This window comes from Aphelocoma coerulescens, chromosome 15 (genome assembly GCF_041296385.1).
Source record: "Aphelocoma coerulescens isolate FSJ_1873_10779 chromosome 15, UR_Acoe_1.0, whole genome shotgun sequence".
Classification (NCBI taxonomy): Eukaryota; Metazoa; Chordata; class Aves; order Passeriformes; family Corvidae; genus Aphelocoma; species Aphelocoma coerulescens.
Genome location: NC_091029.1, coordinates 4,162,514 through 4,184,797, shown reverse-complemented (window position 1 = coordinate 4,184,797; position 22,284 = coordinate 4,162,514). Strand labels below are relative to the sequence as shown.

The 22,284-nt window shown below is 57.3% G+C and overlaps 1 protein-coding gene across 2 annotated transcripts; it reads right to left on the bottom strand.

Moving 5' to 3' along the window:
* Positions 1–840: 840 nt before the first annotated feature.
* On the bottom strand, positions 841–22,059 carry WSCD2 (WSC domain containing 2). 2 transcript variants are annotated; one of them, XM_069031135.1, is made up of 9 exons: positions 21,842–22,059; positions 12,380–13,291; positions 9,357–9,471; positions 8,215–8,399; positions 7,157–7,278; positions 6,201–6,375; positions 5,233–5,397; positions 3,349–3,549; positions 841–1,735 (listed from the first exon to the last, which is right to left on the bottom strand). In XM_069031135.1, exons 2-9 carry the CDS (start codon positions 12,753–12,755, stop codon positions 1,383–1,385), a joined length of 1,692 nt encoding a protein of 563 aa, XP_068887236.1. In that variant the 5' UTR covers positions 12,756–13,291; positions 21,842–22,059; the 3' UTR covers positions 841–1,382. The 2 variants fall into 2 exon arrangements, with proteins under 2 accessions (XP_068887236.1, XP_068887235.1); XM_069031134.1 differs by lacking the exon at positions 21,842–22,059 and adding an exon at positions 15,713–15,857.
* Positions 22,060–22,284: the final 225 nt, after the last annotated feature.

Genomic DNA, 22,284 nt, shown 5'->3' with positions numbered 1-22,284 from the left:
ACTGACAGAGAACCCTGGGGCTGCCTTGAGTGAAGGAACCTGGGCTCAGCTCGATTCCCACTGTCACGAATCCCAAAAATGTTCCAGCTGTTTGTCAAGGGAAGAGTTAAAAACTCCCTCTGAATGCAATCCCCCACCTCCTTCAAGAAAACAGGGAGCAGGAGCTCCCCCCCAGCCCAGCTCTGCTCTGCACACACCTTAGAAAAATAGATTTTTATTGAAATTCTCCTTTTTTCTCCAGGGAGTTTTCTTCTCTCTTGGAACAGAGACCGAGCGGGGCCTCTGGATCCGACCTGTGCCTGCGTTTCTGTCAGGATCAGGAGTTAAAAGCCAACTGGTGAATCTCTAACTCTAGAGAAGGCTGCGTACAATTTATGGCTTTTGCACCTACATCCAAGGGGGACTCGCGGGGTGGGAGCTCTGGGGGGCTCCTCTGGGGCAAAGCCAGGACAGGGAGGGTGGCATGAGGGGGATGAGGGGACAGCCAGGGACCACATGCAGCTGTGCACGAAGCCAGCCTGGAAATCGGCACGTTCCCGGTGTGTGGGATCCTTTGGTTTGGCTTTGGGACACCCCAAAGCTCAGCCCCAGGGTTTGCTCCCCACGGGGGTTGGATGCAGCTGGGCTGCAGAGCGGACCCTGCTCCTGGAGCCCCAGAACTGCTCCTGGGGGGCTGTTCTGGATTGTAGGCTCTGAAGTGAGGCCTGGATGAGCTCGTGGGTCCCCACAGCTCCTCTGTGCAGGGAAAATATCCCCCTCTGGAGCAGCATCCACAGGGAAGGGGAGCTCCTGCCTGTACCCACCCAAGGGCCAGAGCAGCAACTTTGCCTGATGCAGGGAATTCTCAGGGAGCCACACGATGGCTCAAGGGGCCACAGCCACCACACTTGGGGACATTGCACAGCACGATCCCATAACCTCAGGCAGGATCCACAGGAGCATCACCCCCATGGCACCACGCCCTTGGTCCATCCTCCCTTCCATCCAAGGACGAGTGGAATCCTTCCAGGGCTGGGATTTTGGGGACACCCACCCCAGGGAGCTCAGCTCCGGCAACTCCGGGTGCGTCAGGCAGGGCCTGAGCAGCTCAGCGTCCCCAGGAGAGCCTGAGGGGACACAAACATCCCATTGCACTTCCCAGGAGGGCTGGGACAGCCGGAACAGGAGCAGGGAAGGCACCTGTGTCCCCAGGTTGGCCAAAAAAAAGCTCAGCAGTAGCTGGGGACCTGTGGTGGCTCATGCAGGGAGCGATCAACAGCTACAGCAGCACACGGAGGGTTAAAAAAGCAGCCACCCACTGGGTGGAATTAGGCAGAGGCCTGGGGAGGACAACCGAGCCACCCCTGGCCACGCAGGGCGCGGTGTCCCCGCTGCGGTCACCATCATCTGGGGAAATAATCCTCGGGCACCCCCGAGAGGTTGCGGAGCTTCAGCGCCGCGTCCACGGTTCGGATGTAGCCGCTGATCACCTTCCTCATCTCGGGCGTGTAGGGGTCGTACTCCAGTTTCCTCAGGCCCGAGCGCTTGAAGTTGCCGTCCTTCTGTCCCTCCACGCACAGCAGCCTGTCCTCGCAGGCGGGGACACCCAGCAGGGCCACCATCCTCTGCAGCTGCACGAACAGGTCCTGTTTGAGGTCCTCGAAGTGCACCACCAGCACCTTCTTCCCGTAGCGCAGCCAGTCCAGCGTGTGGGTCGCCCACCACGGCGCGTAGTTGGCCACAAACTCTGGCCACTCTGGGGAAAAGGGGCAGAGGAGGCCGTGAGTGGCTGTCCCCTGTGTCCCCAGTGTCCTCTCCCCTCCCTGCTGGAATCTCTCAGTTCTGCTGCTGGTTAATTGATCCTCCTGCTCGAATCAGGTGGTAAAAGGGGCGATGAAACATCAACAATCAGCCACATCTGCCCTGGCAGTGCCACATTAGAGCTCCGGGCACCTCCCTCTTCCCCGCAAAACCGAGGCCTGATTAGCAGCTGGACTGGGTGGGATTCCCTGAGGAATGGTTAAGCACGGGATGTGTTCCATTAAACAGATCCAGGACACTTCACCTTGGGTAAGCACAGCACACAAAGCTTTGCTTTGGAGCCGCTCCAGGGGCGTCGTAAAATTAACGCCACGGAACCAAGCAGGGGTTTGGTCTCTGCGGGGCTGGGGGAAATGGGAAAACACCCCCCAGCACTGGGGGTGAAGCTGGAGAGAGGGCATGGGGGTGTTTTTTGCCAAATTTGCCCCAAAATTAGTCACTGGGAGATGGAATTAATTTGGACAGCTGGGCTGCAAAAAAGGCTGGGAATGGAGTCCTCATGCTCCATGTGCAGGGGCCTCTCCAGCTGGGAATGGGGTCATCAAACACGCAATGGAAAATCTCCATCTTTCCCAGCAATGGTTAATTAACCTGACAATTAACCCATCAGCTAATTACTCCATACATCCTCTGGAAGGAATTTGGTGATGCATTTTGAAGTGCGTCCAAACAAGACCGTGCTGGGGTGGAGGGAATGGTCCCCTCTGGATCTCCCTCCCCTCGGAGACACAAGGGAAAGGCTGGGGAGGGGGTTGGGATTGGGAAGGCTCGGGAGGCTCCCTGTGGTGCTGGGTTACCAATCCTGGCTCTATCCACAGCTGGATGGGGATAAAATCAACCAAGAGGCTCCTATGCCACCACAGTGAGGACAATGCCAGCCCAGGCACACAAGGCTGAGGATGTGGGGGACAACACGCCCCGCTGGTTTTATGGGATGGGGAGAGCAGGGCTGGGCTGTCCCTGGCACCATGAGCACATGGAGATAACGAAATCCAGGCACATCCCAGCCCCAGCAGCCAAAGCTCCCCCTAAATAAACTCGGAATTAAGGGTAGCAGATGTTCAATCAAGCTAAACACTTTAACTCTTTCCAACGGAGTCAATCCCACAACAGCAATTTGGAAATTGCTGTAATTAAGCAGCCTCCGGCACCTGCCCGTGCATAGGAAAGGTGGTGGCTCGGGAGCAGCCAGACACACGGAAATGACACACGGACACCACAGGGACGGGCTGGGGGCTGCCACCATTGCCTGTGGTCACGCTGGGGACAGGAGATGCCCATCCTTGCCTGGGCCAGCCAGGGCAGGGTGGTCCTGCTGTCCTGTTCCATCCCATCTCAGCCCATCCCGTCCCCATTCCCATCCCACCCAACACGAGAGTCCTCAGCCATCCAAGATCATACCAGGAGACAGCCATGGTGACCCCAAAATGGTGCCACAGCCCAAGATTCCCCCATGGACACCCAACTCCAGCTCTGCCAGGCTTTCCCAACCACTTCCCAGCTCCAGCAGCTGGGGCTGGAGCTCTCCCAGTGGATTTCCTTCCCTACCTTTGCCCTTCCAGTGGGCGTGGGCGGCGAAGCCGATGTGTCCCCCGTATTTGCGGTTGAACTCGGCCATGAGGGCCTTGTAGGGGTTGCGGATGAGCAGAATGGCCGAGTCGAAGGACTCGATCTCCTTCTGCCCACTCTCGTGGGTCTTGATGCAAATGGTCCTCCCGCTCCTCCAGTGATCCCGCTCGCCCTTGAATCCTGCCCGGACAGAGCTGGGATTAATGGGAGGAACAGCTGGGAACTGGGAAAGCGGCTCAACCTGGAGAAAAGGAGGCTCAGGGGGGACCTTGTGGCTCTGCACAACTCCCTGTCAGGAGGGGGCAGCCGGGGGGGTCGGGCTCTGCTCCCAGGGAAAAACAGACAGGATTAAAGGAAATGGGCTTGAGTTCTACCAGGGAGGTTTAGATGGGATATCAGGCAAGACATCTCCACCCAAAAGGTGGTCAATCCCTGACACAGCTGCCCAGGGCAGCGATGGAGCTGCCACCCCTGGAGGGGTTTAAAAACCGTGTGGATGTGGCACCTGGGGACATGGTGGCCCTGGCAGCACTGTGGGAAGGGTTGGATCGGCCTCAGAGGGCTTTCCCAACCCAAACGATCCCATGGTTCCATGAAAGGGAACGACACGGGGATATCAGGTTGCGAAATCCAGTCGGATGATGAAAGCAGCTGGGGCGTGAAGGAGGATTTGCATCCCTCTCCCACATGGAAATAATTTATTTTCCCGTGTCACGAGCCTCATAAAATTCATGAGGGGGTGGCTCTCAGGCACAGGGGCCCCTCAGGATGACACCTCCCCGGCCATGCTTGGCTCTTGTGCCTGTTCTGAGGGGTCAAGGGCCGAGTTTACGGCTTCAATCTCCCTGAGCAGAGTTTAAACTCTCCCAATAAATAAAGAAAGGGAAAATCCTTGTGCCTGTGGGGCAGCAGATCAGCCCAAGGTGGGGGGGATGCCGTGGGGGGGCCAGAGAGGAGTTCCTGCACGGAGCACGGATCAATCCCAGCCCCTGGAATGCACCTGGAGTGGGGGAGAAGCTGGAAGGAGCTGTATGCCATCAGTGAGAGAGGTGTAATTGGCTCTTGGCAATGGATAAATCTGCCGGTTGCCTGGATACCTCCCGGCCACTCCGACAGGGAACGAACGCGGAGCCCACGCTCGGGTGGCTCAGCAAAACCCAGCCAAGGCTTTTCCCACTAGTGCTCCCTTCCCTGGGATGCTGCTGCACCCTGGGGGCTGGGCCAGCGCTGCCTCACTGAGCATCTCCCTCTCTGGAAGGCTGGGTTTGGCAGGAATTTGGAAGGAATGTGCTGCCCGTGGTGTCGGGAAAATAGGGATTTAGGGAATAAACCCCACCAGCCACGTGGGTACTCCCGGTACAGATCCCAACTCCACCACAGCCGAGGAGGAATGGAGAATTTCCTCTGAAAGCCTCAAAAAGTGAAGGAATAACAGGAGAAACCTTCAAGGTCTCCAGATAAAACTGTTGTGAGCGGTTCCAAACTGGGAGAACTGGGAATGCAGTGGGTTATTGGAATCAGAATCCCAAAATGCTTTGGGTTGGAAGGGATCTTAAAGCCCACCTCATTCCAACCCCCTTGGAAAGGAACACCTCCCACTGTCCCAGGCTGCTCCAAGCCCCATCCAGCCTGGCCTTGGACACTTCCAGGAATGGAGCAACCACAGCTTCTCTGGGCAACCCCTGCCAGGATCTCACCACCCTCCCAGGGAGGAATTCCCTCACCAGGACACCCCAGCCCGAACCACCCCATGGAGCAGCACCGGTCACACCCAGCTCTGCTTCCCCCTTCCTGCAGCCCCCCGGGATGTCACCAGGACTGTCCCCAGCTGGGATGGGGAGCCCAGGAGTGTCCCCCCCTCACCTTTGTTGTAGAGGGACCCATCGAAGTAGTAGCTGCCAGTGTAGAAGCCGGTGGCCAACTCGATCAGGTGCCGGGCCCAGGTATTCCCAGCTCCAGGAAAACTGGCCAGGGCCACCAACTGCTTGGCACGACTGGGCAGGAACCTCCTGTCCATGCAGCGGTTGTCTGCAGGGAGAGACAGCAGGAATGTGTCATGGATTGAGGCTTTTCCCACAGGGATATCTTAGGAAATGCTGCTGCTCCCGGGAAAATGCTGGGGAAGGGGTGAGGAGGTGGCTGGACAGGGCAAGATGCCGTGTCTAAGGCATAGAGGGACATCCCAAACGGTTCTGGACACCTCAAAGAGTCCTAAACACCCAGAAAGTCCTAAGAGGATTTTTTCCAAAGGGTTCTCTGTCATTCCCAGCTGCATGCTTAGGGAAGGGTGAGTAACAGGGGTTCCTGTGCTGAGCACCGCTCCTGCTTTTTTTATGGATCAGCAAACAGCATTTCCAGCATGGCCCCAAACACCAAAGGATCATGACAAAACTGACCCACTCTGAAGCAAAACCACCCGAATTTGGATCTTCACTTGCTCCCTTCAGCCCTTTCCTCTCCCAGGATCAGTCTTCCCTTCTCCCTGTGCTTCCCTGGCTCCCTGCTCCCACTGCAGGAGGACAGGAGTCCTCTCGGGAATGTTCTGCCTGGTCACAGCCTTTTTTCCCCCTCCAGTATTTTTCCCTGGAGCTTGTCCCCTCTGGATAGCAGACTCCCATGGGATCATGGAGAGGTGGGAGAAGCCCTGGGAAGGAGGAATCCCGCCCGAGGCAGACGGAATCTGCTGTGCCCTGCAGCTGAGCCAGGCAGCAACCCCAGCTCCCCGATTTCCCAGGGAATTCAAAGAAACACTCCTTTTTAACGGGCTGCTGGGAGCTCTCTGCCGGCATTCCCAGGGAATAGGAGACGGGAAAAGGTTGGGAAAAGCTCACCCTGCACTTGTGTCTGGTAGACCAGCAGGAACTCGGCGGAGCCGCAGCTCTCGAACTCCTCGGCGGCGCATTTGTGGGCGCAGAGCTGCTCGTCCTCGCGCTCGTGCAGCGGGAACAGCGTGCTGGGAAAGCCACAGCGGCACGTGGTGCCCGCCAGCGCTGCCAGCGGGAATTCCTGCGGGGATGCCCAGGGGGAATGGGAATGGCACCGGCACCGCCCCTCCATGGCAGAGCCTTCACCCCCCCCGTGCCCGCCCTCACTGCCCCAGCCGGTTTGTGACATCCTTCCAGAGCCTCCCAGAACCGTTCCAGACCATTCTTGCATGCTGGCAATTCCAGCGTTGTTCCAGCCCGTTCTAGTATCATTCCAGACCATTTCAAGCATCCTTCCAGCCCATTCCAGCATCCTTCCAATTCCAGCATCCTTCCAGACCATTCCAGCAATTATTCCATCCCATTCCCAGCATCACTCCAGACCATTCCAGTATTGTACCAGCCCATTCCACCCCATTCCAGCCTCCTTCCAGCCCTTTCCAGCATCATTCCAGCATCCTTCCAATTCCAGCATCCTTCCAACCTATTTCAAGCATCATTCCAGTCCATTCAAGCATCCTTCCAGCCCATTCCAGTGTGCACCCTCCATCAATTCCCACTGGAACCTTTCCCCTTCCTGCTCGGAGTGACCGCACCCCAGGATGGGACCCCTGGGCCAGAGCAGGACCCTGTGGTGGTGCCTTTAAAGGTCCTTCCAACCCAAGCTATGCCTCTGGGATGCTCCTTCCCAAACTTTCCGAGGGCTGCTGCTGGCTCCAGTCCCTCCCGTGGCAGGGACACAAATCCATTCATCCCTCTGACGTTCGGATGCACGGAAAGGATGTCCCCAAATCCGGTTCAGACCTCCCGGTGTGACTCTGATGATGATGATGGTGATGAAGAGGTTAAATTTATCCCGGTACCTTTTCCGTGCAGAAATCCACACATTTATCCACGGACATGTTGAGCATGAGCTGGCTGGCGGGCAGGGCGATGGAGACGTTTTCTGGCTGGCGGAAGCACCCTCGGAATATCGCGCTTCCATCTGGGGGGGAGAGAGAGAGAGGTGCCAGTGACACCCCAAAAGTGACACCACTGCCACTCCATGTGACACAGTGTGACACGGAATTCCCGACTGCTCCAGTGGCTCCCGGCCCCTCCGGCACAGCAGCCACGTTGGATGACGCTCATCCAGCTGGTGATGGAGCAAAATCCTGGCAGCAAAGTTGGGATTGTTTTTTCCTGGCTGTTTGTAATAGTGATCCCAGGGATGGAGCAGGGATGGAGCGAGGGAAGAAAGCGGGGCTGGGTTTGGTCTGGTCCTTCCTGGCACTGGGATCCCATCCCGTGTCCCAGTTGGGATTGTTTTTTCCTGGCTGTTTGTATCAGCTCGGTGATCCCAGGGATGGAGCAGGGATGGAGCCAGGGAAGAGAATGGGGCCGGGTTTAGTCTGGTCCTTCCCAGCACTGGGATCCCATCCCACGTCCTCGGTACTCTCAGGCCCTGGGCATTCCTGGGTGCTGCCATCCCCTTTCCCATTCCTTGGAGGTGAGGAAAGGTGAGCAGGGAATGTGGGTGATTACAGAGCTTCCTAATTGGGACCCAAGTGCGGGAACACCCTCAGGTCTGTCTGGAATTCCCACACATCCCTCATCCCGTAGCACACACTGGAGACACTGATGGTCCTGTTGGGCCGTCAGGAAGGAAATCTTCACCCAAAGTCTCCCAAAATTCCCTGAACTCCAGCTGGAGTCCTTGGGGCTCCTCATTCCACCCAACCCCAGCCAGCAACATTCCCTACAGGGAGATTCCTGATGTTTGCAGGAGCAAAACCATCCCGGACTCCAGAACCACTCTCCAAGCACTTCCATGGAGCCATGACCCGGCTCACACGGAATGCCGGGATCACCCCTCCAAAACCAAGAGAAGTTCCCTCATTCCAAGGTCAATCTGGGATCCACATGGATGCCTCCAACTTACATCTGCGGGCGGATTCCTGGGCCAGCTCCAGGCGGTAGATGGAGAGCCGGTTGATCCCGCCGCAGGTGTTGCTCCGCTCTCCCTTGCATTCCATGTTGCACTCGGATTCGCTGGCGTTGGACGCCTGGATCTTGTGCCCGCAGTAGCACTCGGCCCCGAATTCCAGCCCCGCGTACAGGTACCCCCTGCCGAGAGGGAGATGGGATCTCAGCACATCCCCAGGATCCCCCCGACTGCAGAGGGTTTGGAAGGAGCATTCCTGCTCATGGCCAGTGCTGAGATCAGCGCTGCATCCCACGGATTCGTTTTTGGGGTAGAGATTGTTGTAGGGCACTTCCAGCTGAAAATATCCGATCCTTTCCATTATTCTATCCCATTCTGCAATTCTCTCCTATCCTATCCTAATTAATTTCTTGTCTATTCTATTATTCCACTCCATTCTATCCTATTTTCCTATAATATCCTAATCTATCATTACATTCCATTTCATTCTATCCTATCCTTTCCATTATTCTATCCCATTCTGCAATTCCTTCCTATCCTATCCTTATTCTTTTCTAGTCCATTCTACCCTATTATTCCACACTTCCATTCCATCCTATTGCATCCTATCTTTTATCCTATTTTCCTGTCCTATCCTAATCTGTCATATCATTAGTTCCATTCCATTCTATTTCATTCTATCCTATCCTATCCTATCCTATCCTATCCTATCCTATCCTATCCTATCCTATCCTATCCAATCCTATCCAAAAGGATTCATGGAGACTGTGCACAGAGATTCATGGAGATGGTGAGAAAGGATTCATGGAGGTGGTGGGCAGGAATTGATGGAGACATTGTGCAGGAATTGATGGAGATGGTGTGCAGGGATTCATGGAGTGTGCAGGGATTCGTGGAGGAGGTGGGCAGGGATTGATGGAGATGGTGGACAGGGATTCATGGAGGTGGTGGGCAGGAATTGATGGAGAGGGTGTGCAGGAATTGATGGAGACGTTGTGCAGGGATTCATGGAGGTGGTGGGCAGGGATTGATGGAGATGCTGTGCAGGAATTGATGGAGATGGTGTGCAGGGATTGATGGAGTGCTCAGGGATTCATGGAGTGTTCAGGAATTCATGGAGCCCCTGTCACCGTCCCTACCGCTCGGCACAGTTGTCCTGGCAACGGAACACCGTCATCTTCTTGTAGTCGAAGAAGGACATCCCGCGCAGGGTCCTCCGCCGGGTGTTGTCCTCGTAGCAGCCGATGTACCGGGCTGGGGACGGAGGGGACAGGGGGTCACACCCACAGATCCCACCCCTCTTCATTTTTCTCTAAATAGGGATGTGCAGCAGCATTCCCTGTTCGTTTGCTTTGGAAACTCTGCTTCCAAACCTGCAGGGACATTTCCACTATACCAGGTTGCTCCAAGCCCCGTCCAAGCTGGCCTTGGACACTGCCAGGGATCCAGGGGCAGCCACAGTTTCTCTGGGCACCCTGTGCCAGGGCCTCCCCACCCTCACAGCCAGGAATTTCTTCCACTCCAATTCCAAACCACGCTCTGGGATAACACTTCTCACCTCCTCCCTGCATTCCATGCCTCCTTGGGGTCCCTGACCCAGCTCCCCCCATCCCTGGTGTGCCCCACACACAGACCCCTCCCCCCATTCCCAATTATCCCAGCATGGCACAGACCCCACCAGTGCTGGAACACCTTCCCAAGCCAGCCTGGAGGCTGGCAGAGCAGGAAGATGGAGAGAAATGTGTTGGATAACTTCAACCACCGGAGCCAGAACTCCCAGTTATCCCACACGGCATTCCCGCAGGTCCTGGCAGGTCAGCGCGTTCCGGCCATGCCGGATCCAGCAGGTGTGGGATGGCTGCAGACACTTGCATGGAGCCGGTGACTGATGTGCATTACCTTCAATCCAATGCTCCTGACATATGTGTGCTGCCACTTATTGGGAAGCCAGCTGGAATAATTAGGGAGAGATGAGGACATGAGTGAAGGGGGAGATGCCGGGAGGGGGATGGTGGGGTTGGCACAGTTTGTAGGGAGAGGGGAACCTCTCCAGGAGGAATTTTGGAGCCTGTTGGAAACACGGCTGTGAGCGGGCACACAAATCCACCCAGTGATCATCATTAAATTCCCCAAACATCCCGTTTTTCCGAAAGCCAGGGATAGAGGGATGGCTCCAGCTCTCTGCGGGGGGTGATTGGTTCCTCCTTCCTCATGGAATCGCTTGGTTGTGTGTCCCAGGTGGGAATGGCTGGACATGTCCAGGAAGGCACTGGAGATGGATGTGGCTGAGGGCTGGGGTCCGTTCCTGCTCCGCTTGGCTTCACTCCCTAAAAATCCTCCCTGGCTGGAGGCAGGAGATGCCCCTTCCCATGGGGATCTACATTCCCATGGGGATGAGGCTGTTCCCTGGCAGACAGGGCTGCTCTCCGCCCACACCTTTGCCTGACACTGCCAGGAGAAGGAGGAAGAGGAGGAAGAGGAGGAAGAGGAGGAAGAGGAGGAAGAGGAGGAAGAGGAGGAAGAGGAGGAAGAGGAGGAAGAGGAGGAAGAGGAGGAAGAGGAGGAAGAGGAGGAAGAGGAGGAAGAGGAGGAAGAGGAGGAAGAGGAGGAAGAGGAGGAAGAGGAGGAAGAGGAGGAAGAGGGAGTCGCACATCATGCTCTAAACCAGAGCTGATTTTGGGAGCAGTGTTCCTTCGGGAATGATTTCACGTGGCAGAGCCTCCCCAGCCGCCTCGTTAAGCTGTCCCCACTTAATTACCAGCACCATTAAATCTGCCTGCTCCTGCCAGATATCCCGGTGCTCCAGAGGAGCAGGGAAGCGAGGGGGTGCTCCCGAGGCTCCGCTGGCCACACCAGGAACACCGCACACACGGGATTTCTCAGGCTGGAGAATTTCTCCACACCATCACCCTCAGGAGCTGCCAAGATGCTCCAAGGGGAAAACGATATTCCCGGAGCACTGGGAGCAGCTAAACCCACAAATCCCGAGCCCAGCATCCCATCCCTGCTGGCGGTGCTGGATGAGGTTAATCTTGGAGCACACGGGACATATGGCCGGGGACACGGGCACTGCTTGTGGTCTTTATGGGGACAGACAGCCCAGGCTCAGGGGCCATCTGCTGAGGCTGCACTAAAGTCAATCTGCATTAATGGAGAGACGTGGCCACCGAAACACCCCAGGGACCCCTTGGAGCAGGATCACAGCGGGGGAATCCCTTCAGCTCCTTTTAGCAGGAGAAAATCCCATAAGCACCACAAAATAATTTTCCTTTGGCTTCCATGCCTGGAGCATGCATCTTTTCCATAGTGAACACAACCACATCCTGCTGGAGGAGGAGCCCTCCACACCCTGGGAGCAGCCCAGGTTGGGGGGATCAAGCCTGGACCCTCGGGAAAGCCCCAGTTTGCCACGGGGTTGGGGGTTCCTGCTGGAGTCTGGCCACCCAAATCCCACGGAGCGTGCAGCTCCAGCTGCCTCCAGGATAAATAGATGGCATTTTAAAAATCGATGGGAACGACTCCATTCTCTTATCCTTGATCATTAATAATGGACCCATTTGACAAGACCCCAGCCAAGCAGGGATCTCCAGGCTCCAGAGGCCACATCCCAGCCCTGTCTGCACTTCCATGGGAATCACAGCCAGCCCCTCCCTCAACACAACGCCCACACAAACCTGGATTTTGTGTTGACTCAGGCCAACAGAATGAAAACTGATTTCAGCCCCTGGCAGATCCAAAGGGTGGGAGGAAGATGGGGCACAGCATCCCCCCAGCTGCACCCCTAAAATCGCCTGTCACAGCATGGGGGGGAACTCCAAGCTCAGTGATGATGGATTATTGGCACTCAAGGAGGGAGGAGAGGAAGGAGGGAAGACAGAGGGAGAAATCCATCAGGAAATATCCTCTGGATTGATGGTCTCCAGAGTGGGATGCTGCTTCCCAGGGCATTCCCATGGGACGTGGGAAGAAGACTTCGGTGCTCCAGCAGCACGTGGTTAATAAATAACTAAATAACTAACTACACATCTCCTGGGGGTGTCTGCTCCTGGCAGGGATGCAGAACTCAAAACCAGCTCAGACACCTTGTGATGTCCCCCTGGGAGAGGCAAAAAGGAGAGATCCACCCCCCTACACCTTTGGCTAGCGTGTCCCCAGCCCTCACCTCTATCCTCCTCCTTCTCGCGGCCGCTCCTGCCCCTGAGCGCCCGGCTCCGGGGGCCGCCGTTATCCCGGGATATTCCCCTCTCCGACGGCTCCTTGGAGGTGCTTTTGAACCAGGGGCCGTGGCGCCGGGCCCCCGCCGGCATCGTCGCCGCTGCCTTGAAGCCGCGGCTGAGCTGCATCACCCCCAGGTAGGGCAGCCCCGGCCCCTCGGCGGCCGCGGGGCTGCGCGGGCTCCCCGGCACCGTGGGCTCCCCGGAAAAGCCGGAATGCAGGAAAACCAAGCTGCCGGCGGCCAGATACAGAGCCAGCAGCGTGAAGAAACGCACGGGTTTGCGCCGAAAATACCGCTGGAGTTTTAGCAAAAGCTTGGCCATAGCGTCTTCATCCCTTCCCCGGCAGCCGGCGCCGCGGGGAAGCTGCTCGGCGGCTCCTGGGATGCTCCGAGGAGGGGGTTATCCCACCTGGATTGGAGGTGAATCCCGGGAAGCTGATGGGGTGAGGTCGTGCAAAGCTGTTGCCCGACCCTAAAAAGTCCTGGAGTGCTGGGGAAGGTGGAGTTTGAGTCCCCGCGTCGTGGCCGGGGCTTTTCCAGCGCTGGCTGTTGCCTCCAGCCCCGGTTTATTCTCCTGCCGGCAAAGCCCCCCGGCTGTGCCCCGGGGACTGCGCTGACGGAGGGATCATGTTAAGGAAATCGAGGTTTGAAGGTGATTTGAAAGCCGATCAGCTGCCGCAGCTCCTCGCTCCCGGCGGGTCCGGCTCCGTCAGGCATCGCTCGAATGGGAACGGCAGCGCTGCCCTTTCAGACAAAGAATGGAAGGTCCCTGGACGCGCCCGGAGCCTGGAATGCTGCCTGGGACCCTTTGTCTAAGGGAACCCCATTCAGCTCCCTCCCAGAGCAAGGAATCTCCACCTGCAAGTCGAAGACAGAGAGGCACACTCAGGAAAGCGTCCCGGGACACGGGAGGATGGTGGCCCTGTCCCTCCCGGGGATGAGGAAGGACACCAGGGGTGTCCATCACCTCCCAGCCCTGGAGAGAGGCAGTTCCACCTCTCCCAGGTGGGTAACTGGGTGCAGTGGGAGCGATGCTGGTGGGGTGAGCCCAAATCCCAGAGCCCGCACGTCTCCGCCTCATCGTGCAGGAGGGAGGCTCCAGGATGTGGAAAACTTCCAGTTCCACCCAATTTCACCCTGGGGAGGATGAGCTGTGCACACGCACTCTGCACGAACACATTTCACCCCTACATCCAAACATCTCTGCACCAGCAGATCCCAAGTGAAATCCATGGATGGGCAGCAGGGTGCTGCCGGTGGATATTCCAGCATCCTGGAAGGATGGAGACCCCACAGGAGCACGACATCCCTGAGTGTCTCTCCAGTCCCTCATGTCCCCAGGGACTGGAAGTTGCCACGACATCCTCTATCCTCCAGCCAGGAGCATTCCCATTCCCACCCTGCCACAAGGATGGTGTCATCCCAGGAACACCAGGAGCATCCCTGGTGGCTCTTGGCATGGGAAGGGCAGAGGAGGGACAGTCCCCTCCAGCCCCACCAGGCCGGAGTTCCCTCATGGGATTTCTCTCCCTCAGACCCCCCCAGCTATGGAAGATTTGCTCCAGCCCTTCCCGGGAAAACACCACGTGGGAAGTGTCCCTGCTGACACATCCGAGTGCTGGGAATGGTCTCGTGCCCAGGGTGTGCTGCCTGTCACGGTCTCGTCTTATTTTAGGAAAGGAGACGGAAATAAATGGAAAGACAAAGTGCCATTAGTTTAATGGCCTCTGCGTTCCTGCCATCTGTCTTCAGTTGATTAAATAAAAAATATTGGTGGAACATATGGGATGAATTATACATCAATATTTTAATTTGGTTCCCCAGAGTGGTTATTCCGATCCCTCCGGCTCTGCCACGGGAATTTTATGGAGCTCAGGGCTGGACAAGCTGGGGCAGAGCAGCAAAGGGGCACAACTCCAAACCACCCCTCCCCAGCCCTGCTCAGAGCCAACACAGCCGGAGTAAAGGCTGAGTAACCTCGGAGTAGCAGGGATTTTGGGTTTTCCATGTGTGGGATGTGGCAGGGTGAGGTGCAGGTGGCACCTCGGCATGGCCAGGGAGGGGGGACCATGGTGGGTGGGCAGCCCCCAGTGCGGTGGTTCTGGGGGTGCTTGGCTGCTCTCCTGCGCTCCCTGCTCAGGATTTTATGGCTTCCCCTTACCCAGAACAAATCCACCTTCCCGGGCTTTGGATGGGAGCTGGATACGGGGTGGTTTGGGGAGCAAATGGGATGGCCCCGGAGCTGTCCCTGCTCCCCAGTGTCACCCCTCCTCCTCCCCGGCCTGGCCCTGCCAGACTCCAGCACAGCATATAAAGAAGGGGCTTAAATTACTCTCATTAAGCCATCTGGAGCTCATCCTTCTCCATCATGAACTGCGGAGTCACAGGTCAATTACTGCGCATTTGCATATATTCCATTAATGCTTCTGCTAATTGTCTCGAGCAGATAATGGGCTCCAGCCTGCCGGGGGATCACAGGCGGCCAGGGCGGCAGAGAGAACCGGCACCAGCGCTCCCAGTATCAGCAGGGGCCGGGGATATCGGGAGCGGATGGATGTGGATCCCAGAGCACCATTCCCTGCATCCCGCCAGCGCTCCCTGCGCTGTAAGGATGGATCCACCCCCCGCGCAGCAGCACCGGGGTGACGGACCGGCCAGCCCGGGTCCCCACTGCCACCACCACCACCCGCCGCAGTGTCCCCAGGGTTCCATCCTGCCCCCCAACCCCCCTGCCTGGATCCCGCTGCGCTCGGGAGCGGCGCCGGTGCCAGCCCAGCCCGCGGCGTGGCCGAGGGACAGTGGTGACACACTTTGTCATCCAAACTGATGAAGCAAACGGGGACAGTCCCCAGCCAGCGCAATGCAGCGTCCTCAGCCTGGCCTTCCGGCGGCTGCGGCGACGGCTGCTTGGAAAACTGCTGGGACAGCAGGGAACGGAGGGATTTATCCGCCAGCCCTCGCTCGGTTGTGACCCGCTCTGATCCATCCCTCTGCTCGCATCCCAGGGGCGAGATCCAGCGCTGGGAGCTGTAGTGTTGGAAAAGTCCCCCCAGCTGGCAGTGCCAGGATTGGGGAATCCCTCCCTGCTCCCCCAGACCCTTTAGCACCCAGAGCCAAAGGACAGCGGAGCACGGAGGGGGCATTTCCCAGGATGTGGGTCCAGCCGGGATTGGAGAATGGTTCCCTGCCTACATCCATCACCACACTCCCAGCCAGGAGCCAAAATCCTCATCCCAGCGCCGGGATACCCGCCTGAGCATCCCTCCACACCCAACCCACCTCCCTGAGCGGTGTCAGCTGTGCCCAGGCCAAGGCAATCCTCGTTCATTTGCCAGCTTTATCCAGGTTTATCCATCCCGTGGGCAGGTGGGAACGGGTCCGGGAGCGGCGGGAGCGACTCCGGCACAGCGGGAGCGGGATGAATGAAGAGCCCATCAATTATGGATCTGGGGCTTGTCTTCAAATTGCTCCGCAATTATCGAGCCCCAAGGTTCAGTTGTCTTCAGGCACCACCTCCCACCCGAGCGGGGCCAAACGCCCTCACGTGGCTCCCGCAGCCCGGCAGAACAATGGGCCCATTAAAACCAGCAAATTAACCACCACCAGAATTCCATTAGGAGGAGAAGGCGACGGGAATATCCAATTTCATCCCCTCATTAGCATTTCTTATCACAGGGACGGGGAAAGAACAGGGCTTGAAAACAGACGGGGTGGTGACAACAATGGGGTGACGCCACGGGGCGGCTGTGACGCAGGTACCGACCTCGGTCCCACGCCACAGGACGCGGGGACAGCAGGTCCTGCACCCCTCTGGGCACCCTTGGGAATGCGGGAATGCTTCTGCTGAGCCTGGAAATGCTCAGGACCCGGCGGATGGGGTGAAAGAACCCAATCCATGGAGTGCAGGACTCGTGGGACACAGGACCCAGTGCATGGAGGTTCCCTGGACCTGCTGTCACCAAAAGCCACCAGAAAGCGCCGTGTCCCTCCAGAGCAGCTCCACAAGTGGCTGCTGCCACTGCAGGGTAGTTCCTGCAGCTTCCCATCCTCCCCAGCACCAACCAGTGACACCAGTACAGCCTCCCAGTGACACCAGTACAAACCCTCAGTGACACCAGTACAGCCCCCCAGTGACACCGGGCACCTTCAGCATTGCCATCCCTCAAACCCTTCAACCTCCAGCCCTAGGAGTGTCCAGCAGTGGAAGCTTGGAATTGCTGCCCAGGCAGGAGTTGGGCAGCCCGAGCTCCCGGGTGGAGTTGCCATCCTCTTTTCCAGCCCCACGGAAATGGGTTTTTGCCCTTTTCTGCTCTTTAAAGAAGCAGCAAACGAGAAGCTTGGGGCTGAATTTAAACACCATTATGGCTGGGAATGAGACTGAGACCAACTGGGATGCTGGAAATGGATTATTCCATCCCACACCTGGAGCATCCAGCACCTTCCAGTGCCTCTCCCATGGGCCAGTTGAGCTGAGCTGACAGAGCCGTCAGCCACCTTCAAATCAAAGCCAGGTTTATTTATTCAGCTTCTCTCTGCCTTCATTCTGCTGAGAAATGGATTTGTGCCTCCCCTCCGCTGGGGAAGCCTTAAAAGCAGCTGAGTCAGCAGCTTCCAGGCTCATCCCAGGGAGCTGCACCGGGATTGGATCCTCATCCTGAAGGGTGAGACACTTCCCAGGCCTGTGCTACCCTGTGGAGCCTCTAAATCCTTCCCACAAGCCAAACCAGCAAGGGGTGCAAAGGAAAAAACTCTCATTTGGGATTTGCTGGCTCCATTTGGAAATCCAGGGCAGGAGTTTCCCATCTGCTGATGGATTTTTGCGCGGGTTTGCCAAGCATTTTGTGGGGTTTGCAAATCTTCCTCCTCGCTGGGAATCCGTGGAGGGGTTTGGACTGGAATCAGGGAGCTGATTTTGCTTATGGATAAAAACTGATTTTGAAATATTCTGGGGGTTTATCGATGGTCTCAGCACTTTCCCAGGGCATAAGGCACCGAGTTCCAGAGGGATCCAGATCCAGAGAAGGATCACGGATCCATTCGGGGCTGCCTCAGACTAATTGATTGAGGTCTGTAAAAAGCTCCTCTGAAATGAGGTCTTGCTAATTGCACAACCTCCTCTCGATGTTCCCTGTGCTCTCCAGAGGTCGGAGCCCACAGGGCACCAGCCCTGTTTCTGCCAGGGCTGAGCTATAAATAAATCCAGGAACATCGGGATGGATCCTGCCCTGGCTTATTCCAATAGCTGGCCAGTGCCCCACGAGCCCAGGGCCTGCAGCCTGGCCCAGAAAGGCAAATTTGTTTAATCAAGCTGATTTAAGGAAGCTTAACCCCATTTTTAATTATGACATTGAGCTGCCTGACATTGCGAATTCCCACTGATATCCCAGACCTCGGCCTAAGGAATGCTGATTCCTGCCAAAGGGATGCTTATCCCCATCCAGGAGGTGCTGATTCCTGCCCAAGGGATTCTCATCCCCACCCAGACCCCACAGCCATCAGCTGACACGGGGTGGGATCACCACGATGGTGGTGGGAATTCGCTGTGGGGCAGGCGAGGGACTCCCAAAACCAATCCAAGCTGGGATGAGGAGGCTGCTCCAGCCCCCAGAGGCAAAGAAATGCCGTTGCCTCCAGGCCACTAATTCCCAGGTAATCCCATCTCCACGGCTCTGCTCCTTTCCCTGGGTATTCTACTCCACAATGGCCCAAGTGGAGCTGAAAATGGGGAGCTCTCACTTCACGCTCTGCTCCTCCACCCACAATTCCATCAAAGCCCGTTCCAGGTTCTCGGAGGCTGAATTCCCCTCACAAGTGTGAAAAGCAGCTCATAAAGAAAAATGGTTTAAGCCATGAATGATTTAAAAAGCACCCGGCGCTGCCGGAGGCAGGGAGGGGAGAGAGCCGTGGATTGCGGAGATTTCAGCAGGGAGAGGGTCTAGGGAACCGTGGGATGATGGAAATGAGGTGGCACAGCGGGGTTCCAGCCGTGGGAGCCGAGGGTGTCCCCCTCCCAGCCGCTGAAATGCAGCCCATGCCACAGCATCGTTAGCATTGTCATTAGTTAATTAATCTGCAGCAACCCCCGGGGTCTGGGTGATCCCGCTCTCTCCAGCAGCGTTATCCCGTCTGCCCGGGGTGCTTCTGGTGGGGCTGTGGAAGGAGCGGGAAGCTCCCTCCTTTGGGATCAGGGTCACTGAATTTGGGTGCTGGGGAGCAGGTTCCCAACCTTCCCCCACCCCCACATCCCTGCCGGCTTCCAGCATCCCTCCCTGAGCATTCCCGCTGCGGGCATCAACCCCATCCCTGCATTCAGGGCTGAGAAAGCTCCACTTCCCCGTTAATTCCCTATTTTTGGGTGACGCACAGTGGCATTTGGGAGAGGCCAGTCGGGATTGCGGGGTCTCGGTGACACCGAGGGGTGCTCCCAGACTCCCTCTCCCGTTTCTTCCCACCCTCCCCACACCTAAGCCCTTGGAAAAGGTGATGTAATTCCTCCGGAGGACGCTGAGTGTCTGTGACAGGGTTTAACCTCAGGAGTTTTCATGTCTCGCGTTCGGGGCGTTTCATGCCCAGTCTGCAAAATCCAGTTACGGTTTTCAATCAGACTTCGGGAGCCGGGATGTGCATTCCAGGGGATGCGCTCCCACCCGGAGCCAGGAGGAGGAGGAGGAGGGCGGGAGGAAGGCCGGGGCTGTTCCCCAGGGAAACACAGCTGGATCCCAGCCAGCTGCTGGCTCAGCAAAGCTCCCCCCGGACGGAGCTGCCTGAATCCCGAGGTTTAAGATACACGGGATGGACATTTCCAGAGGCGGATCCCTGGGGGATGCACGGCCCTCCCTGCACTGCTCATCCTCCCCAGATCCTCTGGACACTCATCCATGGACACCTGCACGTCCCTGTCACTGTGGAAAAGCATTCCTGAGCCGCAGCCGCCGGCACATCCCGAGCCTGACAGGTCCTTATTCCAGGGAAAACCGGGACGCTGCTGTTTTTCTCCCTGTGCTCGACAACGAGGAACAAACCCCGCAGCAGCCAACGGGTTTTATCCCGAGGTTCTGAGCACCCGAGCCCAGTCCTGGCTGCAGGATTCACGGGAGGTGAATCCAAAGGGAAATTGTCCCAAGGGAAATCCAGGTGCGCCCCACCTGCAGAATCCCCCCCTCATGGTGCTCAGAGCAGCCCAAATCCCATAGAGACCCTGATGGGATCCACGGGGACCATCGTGGGGGATTTGGGAAGTGTGACCAACCCCCCTCTTCAGCCCCACCAAAACCTCTTCCCATGGGAGCACCCGGCCTATCCCATCCAGGATGGATCCCCCAGGTAGGGAAGAGCCAAACCCAATCTCCCCATAAATCCCACGCTCAGGTCTGCTCCACGGAGATTTCCCTCAGCCCTCGTTAATCTGGGATTACAGCAGCACTGGGGCAATTAACTAACGAGCTTTTCCAGCAGCAGACAATGCCTTCCACAGCCGACGGACATTAATGGAGTGAGAAGGAGGATTTCGTGCAACACTTCCTTCAAAACCTCCTTTCCCGGGAGAGCGGATCCCTTCCTTTCCCTGCACGCCCGGTGCTGCTTCCTGCTGCAAGGGGGAGAGGGAGGCCCGTCTTGGGAAGGGAGCTGCCATTCCCATGGATGCTGCGGGCTCATCCCTCGGCACGGGGTAGATCCTCCTGTCCCACGCTCTTTCCCCAGCCCCAGGAGGAGCTCCAGAGAGAGCCCACACACTGGGAAGCACAGATTCCCATCCCAGAGCTCCCTGCACGGCTCGGAGTCCCTGGCAGTCCAAAGGGGATGGGGGTTGGGAGAAGCAGAGATATTTCCCAGGGTCTGGATGAGCTGGGAATGATGCTGAACACCCATGGAGCCTGTATCCCACACAGGGAGAAAGGGATCCTGCCTCAGCCATGGGAACGTGACTGTGGATGGGAGCCTGGAGCTGCTGAGGGTTGCCCCCACCTTCCAAATCCCCCAGGAAGAAGGAAGATTTTTCTAGGAGAGGAAAACCATCCCCAAATCCCAGTTGGGCTGTTGGGGGACCAGGGCTCCGTGGGGGAGTTCCCAGCTGTCGGGATCCCAAACATCAGGGATCCTAAAGGACAGGGACATCTGGGCGTGGATGAGCCCCACTGGACACAGGCACCTGCAGCCCTTATGCTGCAGCTGGGCTCGGCTCCTTGGGCACCAGGATTTGGGAATGGCATCCCAAAAACCTGAGCAAAACGCCCTGGGGAATTCTCTTAATAACTGCTAATAATATATTGAATAATATATGGAATAATATAGTATAAATAAAACCCCATGGTAGTGGCCATTAATATAGAGAATAAAATAACAAATATAAGCCCCCTAATATCTGCTAATAATGTATAGGATAGATGTAATACAAAGCTATATAAAAACCACAATAATTGCTAAAAATAACTATAATACAATAATATCAATTAAAAAAATGTAATAACTGCTAACAAACCCTGTCTTGGAGGAGCCTCTTGAGCTCAACAGCATTGGATATTCCAAGGAAAAGCTCTTTCCCAAGCCTAGGGAAGGGACAGCCCCTTATTTATAAAGGATAACTCCCAGATAAATTCCCAGAGGAAGGAAGGATACGGCACTCACCGGATGAGAAGGTGCAGTGGGCCAGGGCCAGGCTGGGTGGGGGCTGTGATTCCCAGTGCCAGGCTGTGATTCCCAGCTCTGGATTGCCGGGAAAGTTTCTTTAATCCTGCCTTGATGGAGGCCGGGGTTTATAGGGCTAAGCTCAAGGTTACCTTCACGCCCTTCTGCAACTGCCTCTGCTCTCCCTGCTCATCTTTAGATTAAATTATCCCCCGAAGTTGCCAGCATGGATGTGGGAAGAGGAAAATAAACAGGGGAGAGGCTTCTGGAAGGATTACATTCCCTTATATTCCCTATTTCCCTGGCGGAGATGTTCCTGCACAAAGTCTGGGAAGGAGGATGAGGATGAGCAGAGCTCTCTCCTGCCTGGCTCCCTCTGCGAAGCAAAACCCTTCCCAAACCAGCAGAAACCAGCGAGAAATCCCTGCCGGGATGAAGCGGGAATCATCAACTCCCGCAAAGCTGCGGGGGGGACCCGGTGCCTCCCCCCCCCAACTTCCCACACACGCAGCCGCCGCTTCCCACGCACAATTCCCGGCGGGCCGGGGTCCTGCCGACCCCCTGCTCCCGGAGCTTCGCCGTTCTCTTTTCTCCTATTTTTTTTTTTTGGCATTTTTTTGGCGCGCGGGGGGGGTGTTGTTCGTTTTCCTCTCTTATCGTTTAGTTGCTAATTTGGGGTGTTTTTTTCCCCGCTATCCCCCGGTTTCAACGCGCTCCCCACGCCGGCAGCGCCGCTGCCCCCTCCCCGTGCCCTTCCTCCTCCCACCGCCGCCTCCTCCTCACCGTCCCCGGGCCCTGCTCCCGGCCGCCGCTCCAGCCGCTCCATCCCTCTCTCCATCCATCCCTCCGTGCCTCCATCCGGGAGCGGCGGGGCCGGGGGGGCTCCGGGCACTGCCCGCGCCCCGGCCCCGCTGCCGGGGGTGGCTCTGACGGTGTCGGTGACAGCTGAGGGGGGGCTCCGGTGGTGCCGGTACCGGCGGGGGAGAGCCCGGCCCGGCGGCTGCCGCTCGGCTCTGCCCGCAGCCGCTGCCGGGCGCCGCTTCTTAACGTCTCCATCCAGCGGCTCCGCTCCCTCCGCCGGCTGCCGGCCTTAACCCCTTCCCTCCCGCCGCCCCGATCGGGTCCTTTTTTAACTTACTTCTCCATTTCCCTGTTTTTCAGGGATGGGGAAGCGGCTCCCGGGTGGTCCCGGCCCCGCCGCTGCTCACAAAGCCAGGGATGCTGAG